The 19186-nt window shown below is 42.9% G+C and overlaps 1 protein-coding gene across 1 annotated transcript; it reads right to left on the reverse strand.

The window, feature by feature from the left end:
* Positions 1 to 8984: 8984 nt before the first annotated feature.
* On the reverse strand, positions 8985 to 13960 carry C7H11orf87 (chromosome 7 C11orf87 homolog). Its single transcript, XM_058544509.1, has one exon. The coding sequence runs from the start codon at positions 13721 to 13723 to the stop codon at positions 13127 to 13129; it is 597 nt and encodes a 198-aa protein (XP_058400492.1). The 5' UTR covers positions 13724 to 13960; the 3' UTR covers positions 8985 to 13126.
* Positions 13961 to 19186: the final 5226 nt, after the last annotated feature.

A 19186-nucleotide genomic window follows, 5' to 3' on the forward strand; every position in this document is an offset into this window, starting at 1 on the left:
CAGACTGAGAGTGAAAAAATAAAAACTGTTATTTTAACAAAGCATTAAAATAGTTGGCCTCGGAAAAACAGAACTTTATCAATGGACTTCCTTATTTATTTTACAGTTTTGTATTATTTTTATATTAAATCACATGATGGAGATAGATTGGGAAGCCACACTTTTGTCAAGGCCTGAGGCCTTTATAGGTCTTAATTTGTCCTGGGTCTTGCTCGCTGAGGGCAGAGTTGGGTGGGTAGTTCCTTCCTTGAAAGGATCAGAAATGTTCTGAGATCAACCTTCCTGCACCCAAAACCCTGCTCTGAAATATCCCCTTACCTAAGGCATTGGAGGCTTCTGTGAAAATGAGAATGTTAAGACATTAATAATCATTATTGGTGATTAATACCAAATACACATGCTCAATATTGCAAAGAGCGTGGTTCTAACAAGGAAATGAGTAGGCCACAGATATTATGAGAGGGACACACTTTCATTTTGAATTTTCAGAGAGACAATGTTCCTAAGTAGAAGGTGTGACTTTGGGACGTGCGATATTGTGATTTGTAAGAAAAATATATATATTTTTGGTCATATTTGGTCATATCTGGTCATTCAGATGACCAAAATATATTTCTCATATTGTCTTTTATATATATATATATATATATATATATATATTTTCTCATATTCTCTTCGTCCATTGTTCCTGGCTCACAGCGCCCAAAACCCTTGGAATTTCCTAAGTGTTGACAGTGATAAAAGTGTCTTTTGTTATGGTAATGGGTTGACTTTTGGAAAGTACCTAAGGATAGGGGCTGGGTCAGTGAAGCCAACCATGTGATTAGAGGGTTGCAACTTTCAGTTCTACCTCAGACCTCTGAGGAACGGGAGGGGCTGGAGATGAAGTTCAATCACCAATGATCAAAGACTTAATCAATCATGCCTATGAAATAAAGCTTCTATAAAACCCCAGAAAGATGGGGCTCAGAGAGCTTGGTGAACACATGGAGAACTGGGGAAAGTGGCACATCTGGAGAGGGCCCTTCCCCACACCTTGCCTGATGCATCTCTTCCATCTAGCTGTTCCTAAGTTATGTCCTTTTATAATAAACTGGTGATCCAGTAAGTAAAATGTTTCTCTGAATTCTGTGAGGTACTCTAGCAAATTAATTGAGACTGAAGAGGAGGTCATGGAACCTCTGATTTATAGCTAATGGGTCAGAAGCACGGGTAAAGACTTGAGCTTGTGACTGGCATCTGAAGTGGGGGTGGGGGCAGTCTTGTGGGGCTGAGCCCTTTACCTATGGAATCTGATACTATCTTTGGGTAGATAGTGTCAGAATTGAGTTGAATTGTAGGACACTCAGCTGTGTCCGAGAACTGCTTATTGATGTTATGGGAAACACCCTCCTCCAAACATTGGAATTGGGGCCAGCAATTGAAAAAGAGAAGGATAGACCTTCAAGTGGAAGTAGGGCACAGAGTGGGATATTGTGTGGTTTGGAGAACATAAAAGGATCCTAGGGTAAGAGGAAGGATTAAAAAGAGGAATTATAGGTTGAGTCAATGCTGCTAAGGGCCTGTAGTTTTCATAACCACTGAGGGACAGCAACATGCTTTCTAGTCCGAAAGGACAGAGCCTCAGCCTCTCTTTGCCTCACCTCCAAATCTTGCTGTCAGACCCCGATTTCTCTGTCTACATGTAAGTGGAATCCTATGGCTCCCTTTCTGGACATAAGAATGAAAAACTATACAATTAATGATCTGTGTGTATTCATTCGACGTGGCTTATTATTTATCCATAATCGGCACTTCAACTTGGTTTTGCTTACATTATTTCATTCTGAAAGTCTTGCCTCCCTAAATGAGTCGTGATCTCTTTGAGAGGATTGTGTCCTACCTTCTTCTTTAGCATCTCCCCCAGTGCAGAAGGCTTGATGCACGCTGAGAAAGTGTCAGGTGACTGATTACCTACCTGGTCCTTTTCCTTCAACAAATGTTCATATGGCCTCAGTTCTACGGTTAACGTTAACTCACTGCACCGTACAAGCCATGAGAAGTATTAAGGCTCAGGTCCTAAGAGTAAGCTTTGCCGAGCTATTCAGACAAGCATGGAATAGAGATAGTATGTGTTGGAGAAGCATTGTATCTGTAAAACATTTCTTTGAAGATACAGATAATTGAAAAATGCCAAAGATTGCAATGATGCCACTCTTATTGCCATCCAGATGTCAAGTGAAATTGGGGACTGTCACAAATATCCTGTTGATTTTTGCTTTTCTGCTGCTGGTATGATTCTGGCTAGACTCCTACAGTAGTATCAAAGTACTTTATCAGGCGTGTGTCCATAGAATTTCAATTCATTCATTCATTTGTTTATTCAACAACATTTTTACTGAATAACTACTATGTGCCCGGCAATTTGCTAGAGACTGGAATGTGACTTCAGAGCACAAAGAACACGAGCTTGCTAATAATCACCTACCAGAAAACTACCTCCTCCCTTTGCCACCCAATCTCCATCCAGGAAGCAAAAATAGGAACTACCCTCTACTCATTGCCTACTACCAGTAAACCTTTGCATATAGCTTCTCATTTAATCCACACAGCAAATCTTCATAAAACTGAAGCATGAAAAGTTAAAGAACTTGTCCAAGGTCTCATGGCTACCAAGTGGCAGAGCAATATTCAAACTCAGGCCTTTTCCCAATAATTCCGGTTGCACTGGTTTTTCAACAAATTCACCAATACCCTGGGATTCCTTCTTAGCAGTATATTGACTCTTATCTCTGTCAATGCTGTCATATCTGATCATTTCTCTATTCCAAGAGAGCCATGCGGGGTTTATAGTAGATCCTGTATAACTTCACAATTCTCTGCAGGCACGTCTCAGAATTGCAACAAATGGCCTAGAAGCTAATGTCAGAACACACACTCTTCCAGACATATGGAGAACTCCTCCAACTTGACAGACGATGAGTAGTCATCCAGGAATTACATGATAGTGACAGTGCTATTTCTTGAAGCTCATATGCCAAATTGCAGGCTGCTCTACAGAGCTAGGCTTCACCACAGTCTGAGCATGGCCTGAAGACAAACCCGTTCAGGCTGTGCCAGCAAAGCCCAGACCTCCATTTGAACTCCCTGTTATTGATGATTAACTTTGTCCCCAAGTCATGACAGCTAAGCAACACCCAGGCCAGGGTTGCCCTCATCCACAAAATAGAAAGCATAAATCTACTCTCTGCCTTTTCCTCCTCATTTCACTTTCTCTCCCTCACACCATACAACTATTAATCACCACCTCCATCAATTCCATAACCTAACAAGCTCTTGGGTATAGCTTTCTTCTTCATCCTCATCCCCACTGGCTCAAATCTTCATCATTTGTTGCAGGATTATTGTAGTTGCTTTCCATCTGGTGTCTCTAAATCCAGCTCCGCCACCACCATTGATTCTATTCCATACACTGATGCTGCCAGAGTAATCTTTAAAAAAATCCAAATCCATAACTCTGCTCTGTATCCAAAATTCCTCACTGACTCCCCGTTGACAACAGAATGACATATTCTCAAAAGCTACTCTTGAAGGGCCCTGAACGATATGGCTTACTTCTACTTTTTAGACTTCTTTTATGTCACTCCCAGTCTGAACATCATAATATTCCCCAAATATGCACAACACTCTTACCTCTGTGCTTTTGGACGTGCTTTTCTTTCTGCCTAAAATGCTTTTCCTTCTCTTGATGACCTCCTACTCATTCTGCAAAACCCAACTAAAGTATTGCCTCCTCTCGGAAACCTTTCCTAATTCTCCCTTACAGACTTAGTTGTTACTTATTTTGTGCTTCTGAAGTACTTTTTACATATATTTATTACCACAATTGAATGGAATTGAAATTTATTGGTTAATTAGACTATAAGCTTCACAAGGTTAGGGGTAGATTTTACCCCTCTTCCCTACTTGGGGAGTGTCAATGCTTGACACATTATTCGGTAAGCATCAGTTTCTTCCCTTCTTCCTACGAAAATCTCAGCTTGCTCATTTACAAAATTAGGGGCTTGGGTGAAACGGTTTTACAAATCCTTCTAGCCAAACAACCTTTAATCAATTAGCTCATGTATTTGTGTGGCTTCTTCAGTCTTTACTCAAATTTTCTCAATGAGTCCTTTTCTGACCGCCCTATTTAAAATCCAGCACTCTCTCCTGGCACACTCCTTATCCCCCTTCCCTGATCTATTGTCTTTACAGTACTTTTCTCCCTATAACATACCCCACAATTAACTTATGTGTTTTGTTTATTGTCTCTCCACTAGAGTGAAAACCCCATGAGGGCAGAACATTTTGCCTATATTGTTCAAGGCTGTATTTCTGGCACCAAAAATGATGCCTGACATACGGTTGGCTCTCAATGAATATCTGTTGATGGAATGAACTCCCAAATGTTAGAGGTGAAGGATTCAAAAGGATCGTGTCATCAACCAGATGAAAAAACAGTCAATGACACCTAGTCAGTGGCCAAGCCAGGATTAGCTACGGGAATGTGGCCAAACACTGGGGACTGCAGGTTGACTGACAACTGTCAGAAACAGGGCAGTATAACTGGAGCAAACGAATGAAGCTACCTATTTGTCTAAGAACAGGACTAACTTGGGGAGATCCTGCAAATAATCCTGCCCCAGCATGGCCACATTCTCACATGTAGGGCATAATCACCATCTTTTGTGCATCTCCCCACAGGACACACTGTGACGGGGGAAGGGGGTCCAGCCTACAAGGGCAAAGCTAGAGAAGTGTGTCTTCCAGCCTCTCCTTTCTTTGTTCTTCCCTGATGATGTCTGCCCCTTCGGAACTTAAGGACCTAAACTTCCTTCTCTCCTTTCTATCACAGGATCTCCAGAAAAAGCTGATCCATTTTGAGGCACAAAATACTGATGACACCTGGGATCTCTCTCAAGTATGCTTGACAGGGGCCTAAAACACTGGAACCAAGATTTTACGTTAGTTAAGAGCTTAGCTGGGACTTCACACACTGGCAAGAAGAGGGGGAAGATGGTGTCTCTCTGACGTCAGTGAATTCCTGCCATTCAACTTGAAATAACTACCTATGTGTAAACAAGTATGACTAATAAAATATTTCTAAGCACCTGCCAATGTAGGTCTATTTGTCAGTAGGTCAATCCCTCTTCCACTCTCTATCCTCCATTGTAAGACTTAGCTGTGAGGTTGGAGTCAGAGTAGAGGATGTGACATTTAGAAAGCAAAAAGCCCCAAATCTACCCCTTCCCGTCTGGTCATACCAGAGGGAGTCCTTAAGGAACCATATAGAAAAGTCTATCCTTTCCATTCTTGGGTAGTTTGGGGGGAAATAAAGGAATCAAATATTGATTGAGGAGGGCAGATTCCAAGGTTCTTGCTCCCCAAAAGCCTTGATTCAGGGACAAACAGCAATAAAGAGGGTCCTTTGATAAACATTCTGATAGGATCAGAAAGCCTGAGGACTTTGAGGCTAGTAGGGGCTTTGGAAAATCTCTCTGGCTATACGAGAGGGAGTCTTTGCTAGGAAGAGCGACTGTACTCTCTCTCCTACAGGAAGGCAGTGGGACTGGGATGGTGGTGAGGACAATAGGCAACTAGAAGACTTCTTGTGTCCCATCGTCTGAATGGGGTGTACTAAGGGACCCAGAAATTCCCGTTTTTCTCAGTTGAGGGGACCCAGAAATGCTTAGAACACAGTAAAATAGCAAAATTCTGCACTTGGAACAAAAAAGCCACTGTAGACTCAGATTTTGAGACTATATAAGAAAGTCCAGGATCATAGGCTTTGGTAGTGGGTACTAAGTGGAACTGGCTTCCCAGGAGGCAGATTGGACTGGCCACTCTGTAGCCCAAGCCAGCGAGAATCTCTTTAACACTGCATAGGTCTGAAGAAACTTCCTCTTCTGCCATCATGAGATAATGTAAGTCATACCCAGACACCACCTTGGAAAGGAGCAGAGGAAAGAGAGAAAACTTGAGAGTCTGAAAATTTTCTTAAAAGGGCTACCCTGCAAGTGGGTCCTTGTGAGAAAGGTAAGATGAATCACAGGAAAACAGAGTAGACACGTTTGCTTTGCATATCAGTATGTGAAAGGTGAGTATTTTTGCCATCTCAGTGCATTTGAGGGTGTTTCCCAAGAATTTTGAGAACCTGTCTGCAGCAAATTTTTGCACCATGGAGTGATTATAAACCTCTAGGCTAAAATTAAAAATTCTGAGGTAGGGCCATGTCCCAGAGAAAGAGAGGATTTGCAGATGCAAATAGAGGATGTTCAGCATAAGGCAGAAAAGAGAGGTTAAGAAAAGCTATCACTACAGCCCCTTCTTGGTTTGTAAAGTTTTGAAAAGTAGAGCCAGCTTTTTGGAGAGGGAAGCCCAACACCCTCAGCATCAATTCAAGACTGGGACATATTTGGAGATGGTATTTTGGAAGAAGATATTAGACTTCAACAACTAATCAGAGAGACAACACCCAGTTAGTATTTCATCCATTAAGTCCACCCAGGGAGACCCAAGGAGTCAGTGAGTAAATAGATTCATTGTCAGTCTTGTGACAGCCAGCTAAGTGAATACCCATCCCTCTCTTGAGCCAAACAGCTGAGGTTTAAGAATATTTACCTCCTGGGAGTAAAGAGGGTCATGGTTAGAGATTGGGTTGTGGCTAATTCATACTAATTCATACTTCCTGCTACATTTAGATAGAGATAGCTACTCATCTCCACTCCAGCATTTTACATCCACTAGAAATTTAGCCCCTAGTTCAAAGGAAACATTTCCAACACACAATCTTCAGCTCCTAAAGAGTGGGGGTAGGGTGAAGTAATGGGCCAGTATTGGGAAGAGGCTGTGCCTTCTTGGAGACCAAATAGTGATGTAAGATAAAAGATTCAATCAGTACCCAGATTTTCCAGCCAGCATTGGAGCCAGATTGGGTAGAAGTTAACAGAGAAATAAATGTAGGATAATAATCAAGCTCGCAGCTTCTTGGAAAAAGGGAGGGTAAGAACTTAATCACGAGTAAATGTCCTTTGCAAGAATACAAAGGTTTACTATGGCAGCACTATATGTTTCAAATATTTTCCATTTAGGGTCCCTTCTCAATAAGCTTATCTCTGTCTTCTACACCCTGTCCAACTGCTATTAAGAGTTAGTCATAAGGGTGAAGTCAGGAAGGAGGAGACAAAGTCCTTTGCAGAAGTGGGATGTTAACTATAGTAGGAGGAGTCTCAGGTAGAGAAAGGGGGGTGGTAAGAGGAAAATCTACTGCTTGCAGTCTAGGCCAATTTCTAGAAAAAGTGACACAGAAAAGAAAAATGAGGCAGACAGCTGTTAAGGCTTTCATGCTTCCCTTCTCCACACACAGTTAGGAGTCAAAAAGAAGGAGGTGGTGCTTCATAAACATCTAAATAGCTTTGGAGAAGCCCAAGGATTAGGGCTAAATAGCAACTTCTCCCCCTGGAATGTCTTAGAGTGGGGCTACAAGACCTCAGAAGAAATCCTTTTTCATGGCATTATCTGACATGGTGGCAGTGAGAGATGGATAGATGAATGATCCTGAGCTAGAACCCATGCCTTTCTATAGTAGGTCCATGGCACGCAGGACACCCAGAAGTTCCTCTATCTACAAGAAGGGGACAAAGTGTAAGAGCACTGCTGGACCTAGGGATGGCAGGAGGCCAGATGCATAGATTCCTGTGAATGATGACTTTGAGACTGGGGACAAAGGTCCAGGGTCTACAATTGCAGTAGTGAATGTCAGCACAAAAGCTGGATAGGACAATAGCACCTCAGACTAGAGAGCAGTCCCATCAGCTGCTTTTCAACAAAATGCAGCTAGGATCCAGACGAATTCACATGAATCTGAGGATCCCCTTTTCCCCAACTGCTACAAAATCATGCCAACCATATCCTTTACTCATACACCTGGGTTATATAAGAGAAGTACAGGCAGGTAAAGAGGAAACCAGAGAGACTAAGTATATGAACTAAAGAGCTTGAGCATCTGCCTAAAAGGATTGCTAGACTATTGTACCAGACTCTGTTATGTTGTATTAAAATTTATATACTTCCCATTTCTCAGATGCAATTCATTTGTGAGGAAGATCAGATGAGTGACAGAATTTTTTTAAAAAACGAATTTCTTTGAGCATCTGAGGGTAATAGAATGAGTAATTTTGTAATCCTAATTATACATTAATAAGGAAATCGTGTGCAAAAAGGCATTAACAAGAAAACTCTTTTATTGATAGAAAAGCAAACGAATTTTCCATGAATTCTAATATCTACTTTATTCTGTCTGTTGGATATACTCAAGATCCAAGATCAGTTTTTCTGTTGTTCTTGTTGTCATCATTGTTTTTGTCGTTAATCTCTCCATAGAAACAACCCGGTGAAATCACAAGTGTCCCTGCCTCAAACTGGTAGGACCACCTTGACAAGACACTGTCCTCAATTAAAGTTAATTAAATTCCTATTCTTAGCTAAGCATTCCTACACGGCACCAATTGTATTATTAGGTTGGTGACATTAATAAGTATTGATGTCAAGCCATCAAAGCTATTTCTCAAATGTTATCAAATAAATCAAAAACCAAATCATAATCAGATTTATGTTCAATCCAATGGTTAAATACCCCTCTATAGAGAGGTCAATTCATTCTAATGTGGACTAAAACATCTATGAGCCACAATCACTAAAAATCCAAAAAAAGATGTCTCAGATAAGTGACTTCAGACTCAGATTCAAAGTCCAGATTCACATGGGAATGGACCTGAGGAGACTGACCAGATTAGATTAAAGTTTCTGGTTCTAATTTAACCTATAACTTTCACATAATATCAGCTAGCAAATGCTCAACTCTCACCCACAGAAAAGCATTTAAAGCATATGTCTGCACAATGGAAAAAAACGGAATTTTAACTATTATCTAATTAATTCAACTGATATAAATATAAGTGGTGGAAAAGTCAGATGTCAAAGGTTTTTAAAGCTAATTTATCCATGTTTTTCAAAAACTACTTATCAAACTAAACAGATAATGGTCATATTTTCACTTTAGCTATGCAGATATAAATTGTATCTCCACACGACATATAGGTTGAAAATAAAAAATCGAGCCACAATGCAGGTTTGTGGTCTAGTTGGCCCTAAACCTCTTCTAGATATTTTTGCTTTCCATCTAGATATTTAGACCACATAGATATGGTCATAAGTTCATTATCACTCCTACATTTGAGTTACTAACTAGGAAAGGAAGCTTATCTAATTACCAATTCCCCAAGCCAACCAGGACTCTCTCCTTTCATTAAATAAAGAGAAAGTCATTCAGATTTGACCCCAGAGAAATAAATACATGCATATACCTGACTTCTCAGTATCCTCTCTGGATTAAGAGGATGGAACAACTATTTGGTTGCCATCTCATTCTTGTAATGACAGAAAAGAGAATACAAAAAGTCCATTGTAAATTTGTACAAAATGTATGCATATATAAATACACATCTATGGGTGTATATAAATTCTAAAGAAGATTATATCCATCTACATCTTTAAGATTCAGAGTCCCATACAGTTGACATAATGGTATTCTCTCTCCAATTTTCTCATTTTAAAAAACAATAAGAATCAAACATGCCACCTTATTAATACTGAATAGCAAGTGCAGAAGTTGAACTGTAGCTATAGGGATTTGAAGCAATTAGTTTGACGGGACATCAGTGAATAAAATCCTTAAGATAAATTTAGCTATTTCCAGATTGGCTTTTGTTTCATATAAATGAAATCCAAAATGCCCTGTTGGTAGCATCCCAGACTCCTAAGACTGTCAATAGAGCTCTATAAAAAGCAATGCTTTAAACAGGGTCTGTGCAAATTGCTTGGATATGTGCTTATTGCAATAATTTGGTGTGAGGACTGGCGTTACTAGAATTTTCGTAATTCTCTATCTTATAAAAAATCTCAAGTGATACCAACAGAAGCTTAGGGTTCTGAGTATAATAAACTCAGCATGAAATTTGACTCACAAACCATATCATCTTTACACAGAGCACTATAAAAATATTAAACCATAGTCAATTAATAGAGAAAGGCATACATAGTTAAAGGTGCACAATAAGAGCATATTATGGATGTGTGCCCATGTTTAGAGGTATCAAGATATTTTTTTAAAACAATATTCATAATGCTTTTTGTTTCTCCTGTTTCTTCTATTCCTTTGGGGAAAAATTATATAGGACAATTTCATAATTACCCCCTACAGTGTACAGGCTGCTCCTTGGAAGGGGATTATTATTGCATGCCTTGAATGCACTATGATTCATAAGGCAAGAATGTATGAGTAGCTTCAGCACCAAGGAAATGGAATCATCATCCAGCACTGCTCACAACAGAACATCTTATTGCTTTAATAAAATGGGAAATTATTCACTGTAAAAAGTGCACCAAATAAGGAAGAGAAAGTAATATCCACGTACTTAGTGGAGCTCATTGGAAATGAGGAAGCTCCCTTCTGAGTCCCTGATTCTGTTCAAATTTCAAGTCCAAAAGTCATTCTGTAATAAGGTATTAAAGAGCTACAGCTGGATGAGGGTGAGCTACAAAAATTAATGGATTTTCTTCTTCACAGTGCCTTAGTCATTCTGATGTACAATGTAGAGGTCTGGTGCACTAAAGGATTCCCTAGTGGCCTGAGGGAGCTAATGCACTCTTTTACATATTACTAGGAAGTGACTAAGGCACTGGAGAGAATCTGGTTCATTGTTTAATATATTGTACCCAAAGATTATACCTGGTCTTCCTAATATTACAACAGGGCATGCTTAAATGATGACCCTCTGTGCTTCAGGAAAGGACTTGAGTGAATATCTAATGGGTGATTAAAATTAAGCTTATTAAGTTATTTTTATAAAAGATGCAGACTGAGCTTGGGCAATTTAAGAGATGACCTAAAACCTCAGAGGTAATATTTACTCTGGATAAGAGCACATACTCTTGGAACCAAGATAGAGAAGAGAGAACTATTGGTTACTTGGGAGAGGGATGCACTTAGGGGCACTGTCGCCTTACACCCTGCAGGTTAGTAAGAACTCTTTTGGGTGAGCTTTGTTAAGAACATTCTTATTCATACATTTTCCAAACGTTTGAACAGCTGTCAAAGAATTGGTTCCTAAGAAAGGATGCCACTGCATATAATTAAGATTATAATATGCTCTGGCCCCTTTATCATCAATCCAAGGGAAACAAAGTGGTAAATAACCACAGGTGGACTCCATTTCTAACATAGATGGCCTTGTGTGGCATTAGAAGAGAGAAGAAAATTATTGATCTTCTTCTCTAACTTTCTCTTTTATCAATCTTTCTTCATGTATTCAGTGAAGTTAGGCAAGCCAGACTCAGAAAGAGAAAGAGAGTCTTTCCTTTGCTGCATCTCAGATTTCTAACTAAACAAGCTGCAAACATTTTTGTCCTACAAGTAGTCACTGCATTTAACTTCTCTTGAAATTTGCATGTCCTGTCATCCACATTGCCCAACATCCCCACCAGTCTCATCCCAAACGCATACAGTACAAGCAAGCACACACACCACTGCCTCCAGGTGGTAATTGCATGCAGGGAGGACTACAGGCACTGTTTAAATATTAACCATGTTTTAATAGATGGCATTCCTGCACATCCATTATTTGTTTGTTTTCTATTGTGGTTGTTTCTGTTATTCGCAAAAGAAAAAAGAAAACATGTGTCATCTTTTTATAACAGTCTACTACAGAGTAAGGTACAAAAGAACACTTCTGGAAACAGCAGAAGCCAGGCCTGCACCACTGAATTCCACATCCAGTGGTAACCATTATATCAACAGCTGGAAATTAAGAACAAGAATATACAGTTTGGAGGATGTAGTACAGAACTATAGTTTGCTTCTGTATTTGGTACCAATATAGTAAATATATAACAAGGTGCACTTGTTCTAAAAATTAAACAGAAACATTCTGGTTGGTTAGATACTGCACTTTCAGTACTGCACATCACCTAATACTTTTTTTTTTTTTACAAAAAAGGGTAACTTATGCAATGTTTAATAATAAGAAAACCAATAGTACACGCAAACCCGATTGTAGGAAAAGAAGAAAGAAACCAACAAAAAGCCAGAATAGTCACTTTCCAAAACAGCCCCTCCTCCGCCTGCACAACCAAAGAAAGTAACCAGTTCGGGAGGCAATTTCAGCACCAGATCTGGCTGGACAGCTCCCCGATCCTTTCTGAATCCTGAAAATGCATACAGGTCGGGGCGGGGCAGGAAGTTAAAGCAGTAGATTGTTTAAAAAAAAAAAAATTCATTTAAAGATTTTTAATATACTTATGCTCGGCCAGCGAGGGACATTTCTAAAAGTAAATTAAAATGCCTGGTCCTGAAAAAGGGACTGGTTAACCAAGGGGTGAGAAGAGGGCTGACTGGAGGGTGGTACCTGTCATAAACGTTTTTCTGGGACTGTCTCTGTGGCCTCTTGTAGTTCTGGCGCTTCATGTAGACGTTTTCTTTATAATATACTATTGTCTGAGCCTGGCTGAGGTTGGGAATGGGGAAGGGAGGTAAGCTGAAGGAAAAGTGAAAGCTTGGAGGGTGGAGGGGAACGAAGGTAACTGAACCTTAACTTGACAGCTATGTACAACACACTGGGCCCCCTCCACTCCCTTTGCTCCGGGGGTCAATGCCTTTTATATATTTGGTAGTTTGTGCTGTTTCTCCTCCTTATTGTGGGGGGCGCAGGGTGGAGAGGGAAGACGAATCCTTCATTGACAATGAGAAATTATGTGATTTGTCATGCGCTTGGATTGTGTTATTAGCATAATAATAATTACTATAAATATTAATAATAAAGTACTGTTATCAGCGTTATTTCTTCTTCCGAGACTTTCCTCGCCCAATATTTACAAATACCGCACAGTGCCTCGGCGGAGGAGAAACAGAGTAAGGGGAGGGTAGTTAAGGAAAGAAGGAAGAGGAAAGAGAGGGCAGAGGAAAGTGGAAGAGGAAGGACGGGGGCGGGGGGGAAGCGAGGACGGCAAAGATGCTGGAAACGAGGAAGGGGAAGGGTGAGGGGCTAGACAATCAGGACAGTACCACCGTTTGCAAAAGGCCCTCGCCAGCTGTGTCCAAACAGGAGGAGGCTTCGTGTGCTCCTTGCGGACTGGGGGCCGGTGGTGGAGGCGCAGGAGCACAGGGACCCTGGCATGGGAGGCCAGGGGATGAAGAGAAGGAGGAGGAGGAGTTGGAGGGAGCGCAGAAGGCAGAGTCCTGGGGCTGCCTCTCCAGACGGGTTTCTTTTGCGTGGGTTGGGGCCTGGCTGCCCGCCGGAGGCAGCCCCCTGCCGCCGCGGTTGCCGCTGCAGTGATCTCGCTCGTATTCCTCCTGAGCCCTCTGCATCTTCCGCTTCTTCATCCGACGCTTGTGGATGTGGAAGGTGGAGAGTGACAGCACGATGAGGCAGAAGATGAGGGTGACCAGGACAATCAGCACCAGCGTGGAGGAGAAGGACTGGAAGAGCTGCTGTCCCACCTGCGTGATGCAGGTGCCGCCGCCGCCGCCTGCGCCGGGGCTACGGGCACTCGCGTTGCCGCTGCCGCTGGCGTTGAGGGAAGCAAAGGTCCGGTTGAGGAGACACGGCGGCAGGGCCAGCCTCAGCTCCTTGGGCGCCCTGGCACTCATCGGCGCTGGGCTGGGAGGGGCCGGGCCCACCAGACTTCCTCTTTTGGGCACACCGTTCCCACCAGCCAAGAAGAGGACAGAGCCCACGCCACCCAAAACTACTCTCTGGTGTGGGAGGGGATGCGCGCGAGCGAAGGACTGAGGGAGCAACTGCGGGCAAGCAAGCCGGCCAAGGAGCGAGCGGTGCCCAGGAGATCCTCTCCGGCCCCGCCTCGAACGCGTGTCGGCGCGCCCTTTTCCTTTGCCAAGGCACCAGGCTGCAAAGAGAACAGGCTTAATTAGGATCTCGGCCGCTGCCCAGGGGCGTGCGGAGGACCAGAAGGATCAGCCGGCACTGCAAAGCGGCCCTCTGGGCACACCGCCTCAGCTGGGCGCTGCCGGTCTTCGCAGCCCGCGGACCCCAGCCCGCCCGCCCCTGGCCGCGCACCAGCTTCGGGCTCCCGCCACTCGCAGGGAAGGGGTCTGCGCCGGCACCGCAGAAATGCGGATTACTCAGCAGATAGAGCAGCCTCCCTGCGCCCTCCACAACTTTCTAATTGCAACAACCACGTAGCCGCCTCAGAACGCGGTCTCTGCTTCCCAGAGCACCGACTCTCTTTCCTGCGCCCTCTCAATGGACGCCTTCGCCTGGATCCCACCCTACCCAGCACCCACACCCTGCCCCCGAGCGGGCTCGCAGTCCTCGCTTCTCTTCCCTTTCCCTCCCGACTCTCCCTTCCCGGACGGCGTCAGACCTCTTAGGTCCCATTTCCGTGAGGGTACCGCTGGCACCATATCCCACTCCACCTCTGCCCGCGGCCCCGGCTGACGCGCAGGATCGCGCTCCATCCTTTCTCCAGCCTTCTCTTGTACCGCCCCTCCACCAAAAAAAGCAACTGAAGCACCTTTCTCAGCTAAAGCACATCCCCGCAAATGCCCCCTTTTCTCCATCTCGCTGTGCTTCCCACTTGACAGTATCCTGCTTCTTTCTACGGGAGCTGGAAATGGAAGGGGGAGGGTTCCTGCCTGCAAAGTTTGGGGAACGGATCTTCTCTCCGGCCTGCCCAGACCCAGCCCGAGGGCCCTTAGGCTCTTCCCGGGGACCAGTGCAGGTAGACACGCAGGGCGCAGCAGAGCCCCCTCGCCGCTCTCGAGAGGCAGCTGCAAACTGTTGCACTGCGGAGCAGCGAGGCGGCGCGCAAGCCCGGGCCGGGGCAGGGGCGGGGGCCGAAGCTACGGCCAGGGGTGCCTGCGCAGGCCGCCGAGGCTGTCCTACCCACTCGCGCCCGGCCACCCAGCCGCCCAGAGCCTTTAGCCGAACGGCGTCCCTTACCTGGGGCCGCCAGCTGGCTGCAGGGAGGGAGCCCCCGCCGCGCGGCTGCAGTGGCGGCTGCAGAAGGCGCGGAGTGAAGGGGCCAGAGACCAAGCCGTGCTGCTGCTGCCGCCGCCGCCGCCGCCGCTGCCGCTTTGGGGAGCTCAGCTCGCAGCCTATTGCCAGAGAGGCCGGTGACGTCAGACAGCCACCGCCAGGGCTCCAAGCCACCCCTCAGGCCCCCACCTCACCCTCATACCCCAACACTTCGTCCTGGCAGAGCGAGCCTCTGCTACGTTCCCAGTTCCCTGCCCAGGGGCTATGAAGAGCAATCCTCACCCCCACCCTGTGAGCAACCCACCTTCTGCCCTCCTATGCTTAGGAAGGAGGGCTGAAGCTTTAGTTCTTTGGCTGCCCAATTCCTCACCTTCAACCCTTTCCCACATGGTCCCAGGAACACGTTTTTACACTCTAGAGATCCATCTGCCCTCAGGGCACACACTAGAATTTTCTCCTTCTGCTGATGAGGATCATCCCCTCCCCAGTCTTGTCTATGCTGACCTGGTTCTGAACAGAAACTGCGTACTTAAGAGAGATGAGAGGGGCATTTCTGAATGCAAGAGTGGAAGAACCTGAAATACAAATCTGAACATGTATTTAACATCAAACAATCCAAATTAACTGTTTCCCCCTCCACCAGAGTCTCCAACTTACCTTTCACTCCACCTGACTCGTGATCCTCCTCTCTCCCCTCACACGCTCATGAACCCGCTCAAGGAATTAACACTTCTATTCTGACTACCTAGACGCTCATGAACACACAAAGCACACACAAGGCTTACAAGGGATAAAGATGAAAATCACTCAGAGCAGCACAGAAATGAACTGCCCTGTGAAAATTCTGAGCATTGTGCTCTTACAAAGTACCCCTTCATTGGCCCTAATGCTTGTTAAAGCGCTTGGTGCCTTTGCTGTAGTATTAACCATAGCCTTTCAGCATAATGGATAGAACTTCCTAAAAGATTCTCATCAGCCTGCCTAAATCTGGGCAGAGACTAATCAACTATTAGTTTAGAACCCTTGGGAAAATATGAATGGTGCATTTGGTTACAGTAGCCAGCTTCAAAATGAAGTATTCTCATTTTTCTACTGGAGAAGCCAGTTTGAAACAGCACCTAAAAACACTGTATGGTCTTTGAAGGCACTCAGGTGTCTAATTAAATGTGCATTTCCTTTTCTCCTCCTTGTCATGTTTTCATCCAATCTTTGAGTCTAACACAGTGCCTGTACAATATTTACTTGTTAAATTGAGTGATACAGCATACGTTGCTGCTTTTCCCTGCTGCATCAGGTAGCAGGAATGTCTGATACCCACCTATCTGCTTGTATTTGCAAGCAGAGGGTTTTGTAAAGAAAGAGGGTTTGACATGGAGAGCAAAAAGTTGTTTGTCTGTAATCTGAGAGTCCCTTCTTCTGACCCTCAGTTCCTATCTAGTCCTCTCCAACTTCTCCTTTTCCTCTCCTTGCCCATGACTTATATATGGAGAAAGAAATACATCATTTCTCCCCCAAATTCTGTTTTCATTTATTTGAATAAAAGTCATCAGCTTTTTCTTCATAATTGCCTCAAAAAAAAAGTATCCATATTTAAGCGAATAGTTCAGTACACGCTGAATAATGCGTGATTACTTCAGAGCATGGATTGATGCCCTTGGCCCCAGAGTCACACAATTAGTGATGGCCAATGACCTCAATGCTGGCTTAGCTTTCCTGCCTGGAATGAGGGCACCTGATGCCCTGTAAAAGCCACCTGCCACATTTGGACATCCTGACTTTGATGGGCTCAGGCGATGGGATGGCGAGCCTTGTTTTCTCTGTAATCACTAAGTGACACTTCACCATTGACACCTGACATGTAATGTCCCATTTTTGCACCATTTCTTTCCTCCTGAAAAGTTGAGTCTAATCAACATTTTGGAAAGCAAATCTAATTTTGAATACTCCAAAAAGGGATCTGGCTATTTAAAGAGACTCTTTAGAAAAACTGTCTTGTAAAGCAAAGAATCTTTACGTAATTAGAATTAACTCTCACTGGTCTATCAGTTTTCTAGACTTGGAGGAATGAGTTATCAGGTTTTCCCAGTGAGGAACATAAATACCTTTATAATATGTTGTAATGGGCTTACAATATGAATATAATGGGATTCCTCTTGCACACCAAGCTTCTAGGACATGTGATGAGGCTGTCATTGTTCTTACTCTGTTGTTATAAATGATAACCATCCGTTATACCAGGAGTGCTAAAAGTGTCTGCACCATTTTACACAACCTCTGAAAAGACAATGTCTTGCCCTGGAGAACTTAACAATCTTCAGCAGATAAATGTGATCCAGAAGACAACAGTATTTAACTGGAAATGATTTAGGTAGATTAAAGACATCAATTCTCAGGTCAAAAGCCCAGCTTTTTTTCCCTTTCCCTTTAAAGAAGAATAGGCTATAGGTTCATAATTTGTTCTTACTCAGAGAATGAATGTGCTAAATACATATATGCTAAATACATATACCTGCCTCTTGGGCTGCAGAAATTGATCCCACTGAGTTGCTATATGATTTTGGCACATCTGGCACAATGGCAAGGCTTCTTCCAGACAAGAGGTGGCCACTGTTTTTGCCACTAAACTTCTTAAGCCACACTCCCAAGAGTGGAGGACCAAAAAGCTTCTGAGATTCCCAGATACTTCCCTGGTGATGGGAAAGCCCCTCTGGACTCAGGCACTTTCCAAATATTCAGCAACATATAATACTTGCTCTCCAGTTTAATGAGAGATCTCCATCTATCTTAGAGAGAAGTGCCACATGGGCACCTGGTACATCAAACCAAAGGGGCACTGAATCAATAACAATAATAAAAAAATAATAACAACAAAAATAATAATAAATGTATAAATAAGTATAAATAAATAAATAAAATAATAAGTGCTATTATTATTATTATTTGCAAAATACCTACTATGTGCCAGGCTGTACTACATTCTCCCTATAGTATAGAAGGAAAGTACCTCAACACAATAAAGGCCATATATGACAAACCCACAGCTAACATCATACTCAATGGTGAAAAACTGAAAGCTATCCCTCTAAGAACAGGAACAAGACAAGGATGCCCACTTTCACCACTCTTATTTAACGTAGTATTGAAAGTCCTAGCCAGAGCAACCAGGCAAGAAAAAGAAATAAAAGGGGTCCAAATTGGAAAGGAAGAAGTAAAACTGTCACTATTTGCAGATGACATGATTTTATATATAGAAAACTATAAAGAATCCACAAAAAACTATTAGAAATAATAAACAAATATAGTAAAGATGCAGGGTACAAAATCAACATACAAAAATCAATTGTGTTTCTATACACTAACAACGAAATAGCAGAAAGAGAAATTAAGACTACAATCCCATTTACAATTGCAACAAAAAGAATAAAATACATTGGAATAAATTTAACCTAAGAGGTGAAAGACCTGTAAATTGAAAACTATAAAACATTGTTGAAAGAAATCGAAGAAGACACAAAGAAATGGAAAGATATTCCTGCTCATAGATTGGAAGAATTAACATAGTTAAACTGTCCATACTTCCTAAAGCAGTCTACAGATTCAATGCAATCTCTATCAAAGTTCCAACAACACTTTTCATGGAAATAGAGCAAAGATTCCTAAAATTTATAAGGAACAACAAAAGACCTTGAATAGCCAAATCAATCCTGAGAAAAAAGAACCAAGCCGGAGATATCACATTCCCTGATTTCAAAATATACTACAAAGCTATAGTAATCAAATCAGCATGGTACTAGCAGAAAAACAGATACACAGATCAATGGAACAGAATTGAGAGTCCAGAAATAAACCCACACGTCTGTGGACAGCTAATTTTTGACAAGGGAGCCAAGAACACACAATGGAGAAGGGAAAGTCTCTTCAATAAATGGTGTTGGGGAAACTAGACAGCCACATGCAAAAGAATGAAAGCAGATCATTATCTTACACCATACACAAAAATTAACTCAAAATGGATTAAAGACTTGAATGTAAGACCTGAAACCATAAAACTCCTAGAAGAAAACACAGGCAGTACACTCTTTGACATCGGTCTTGGCAGTATCTTTTCGAATACC

Source organism: Diceros bicornis, chromosome 7 (genome assembly GCF_020826845.1).
Source record: "Diceros bicornis minor isolate mBicDic1 chromosome 7, mDicBic1.mat.cur, whole genome shotgun sequence".
NCBI lineage: Eukaryota > Metazoa > Chordata > Mammalia > Perissodactyla > Rhinocerotidae > Diceros > Diceros bicornis.

What these genes read in the sequence shown, in the direction of transcription:
- C7H11orf87 (XM_058544509.1), bottom strand. Translation starts at nt 13,723, where the DNA reads ATGAGTGCCAGGGCGCCCAAGGAGCTGAGGCTGGCCCTGCCGCCGTGT.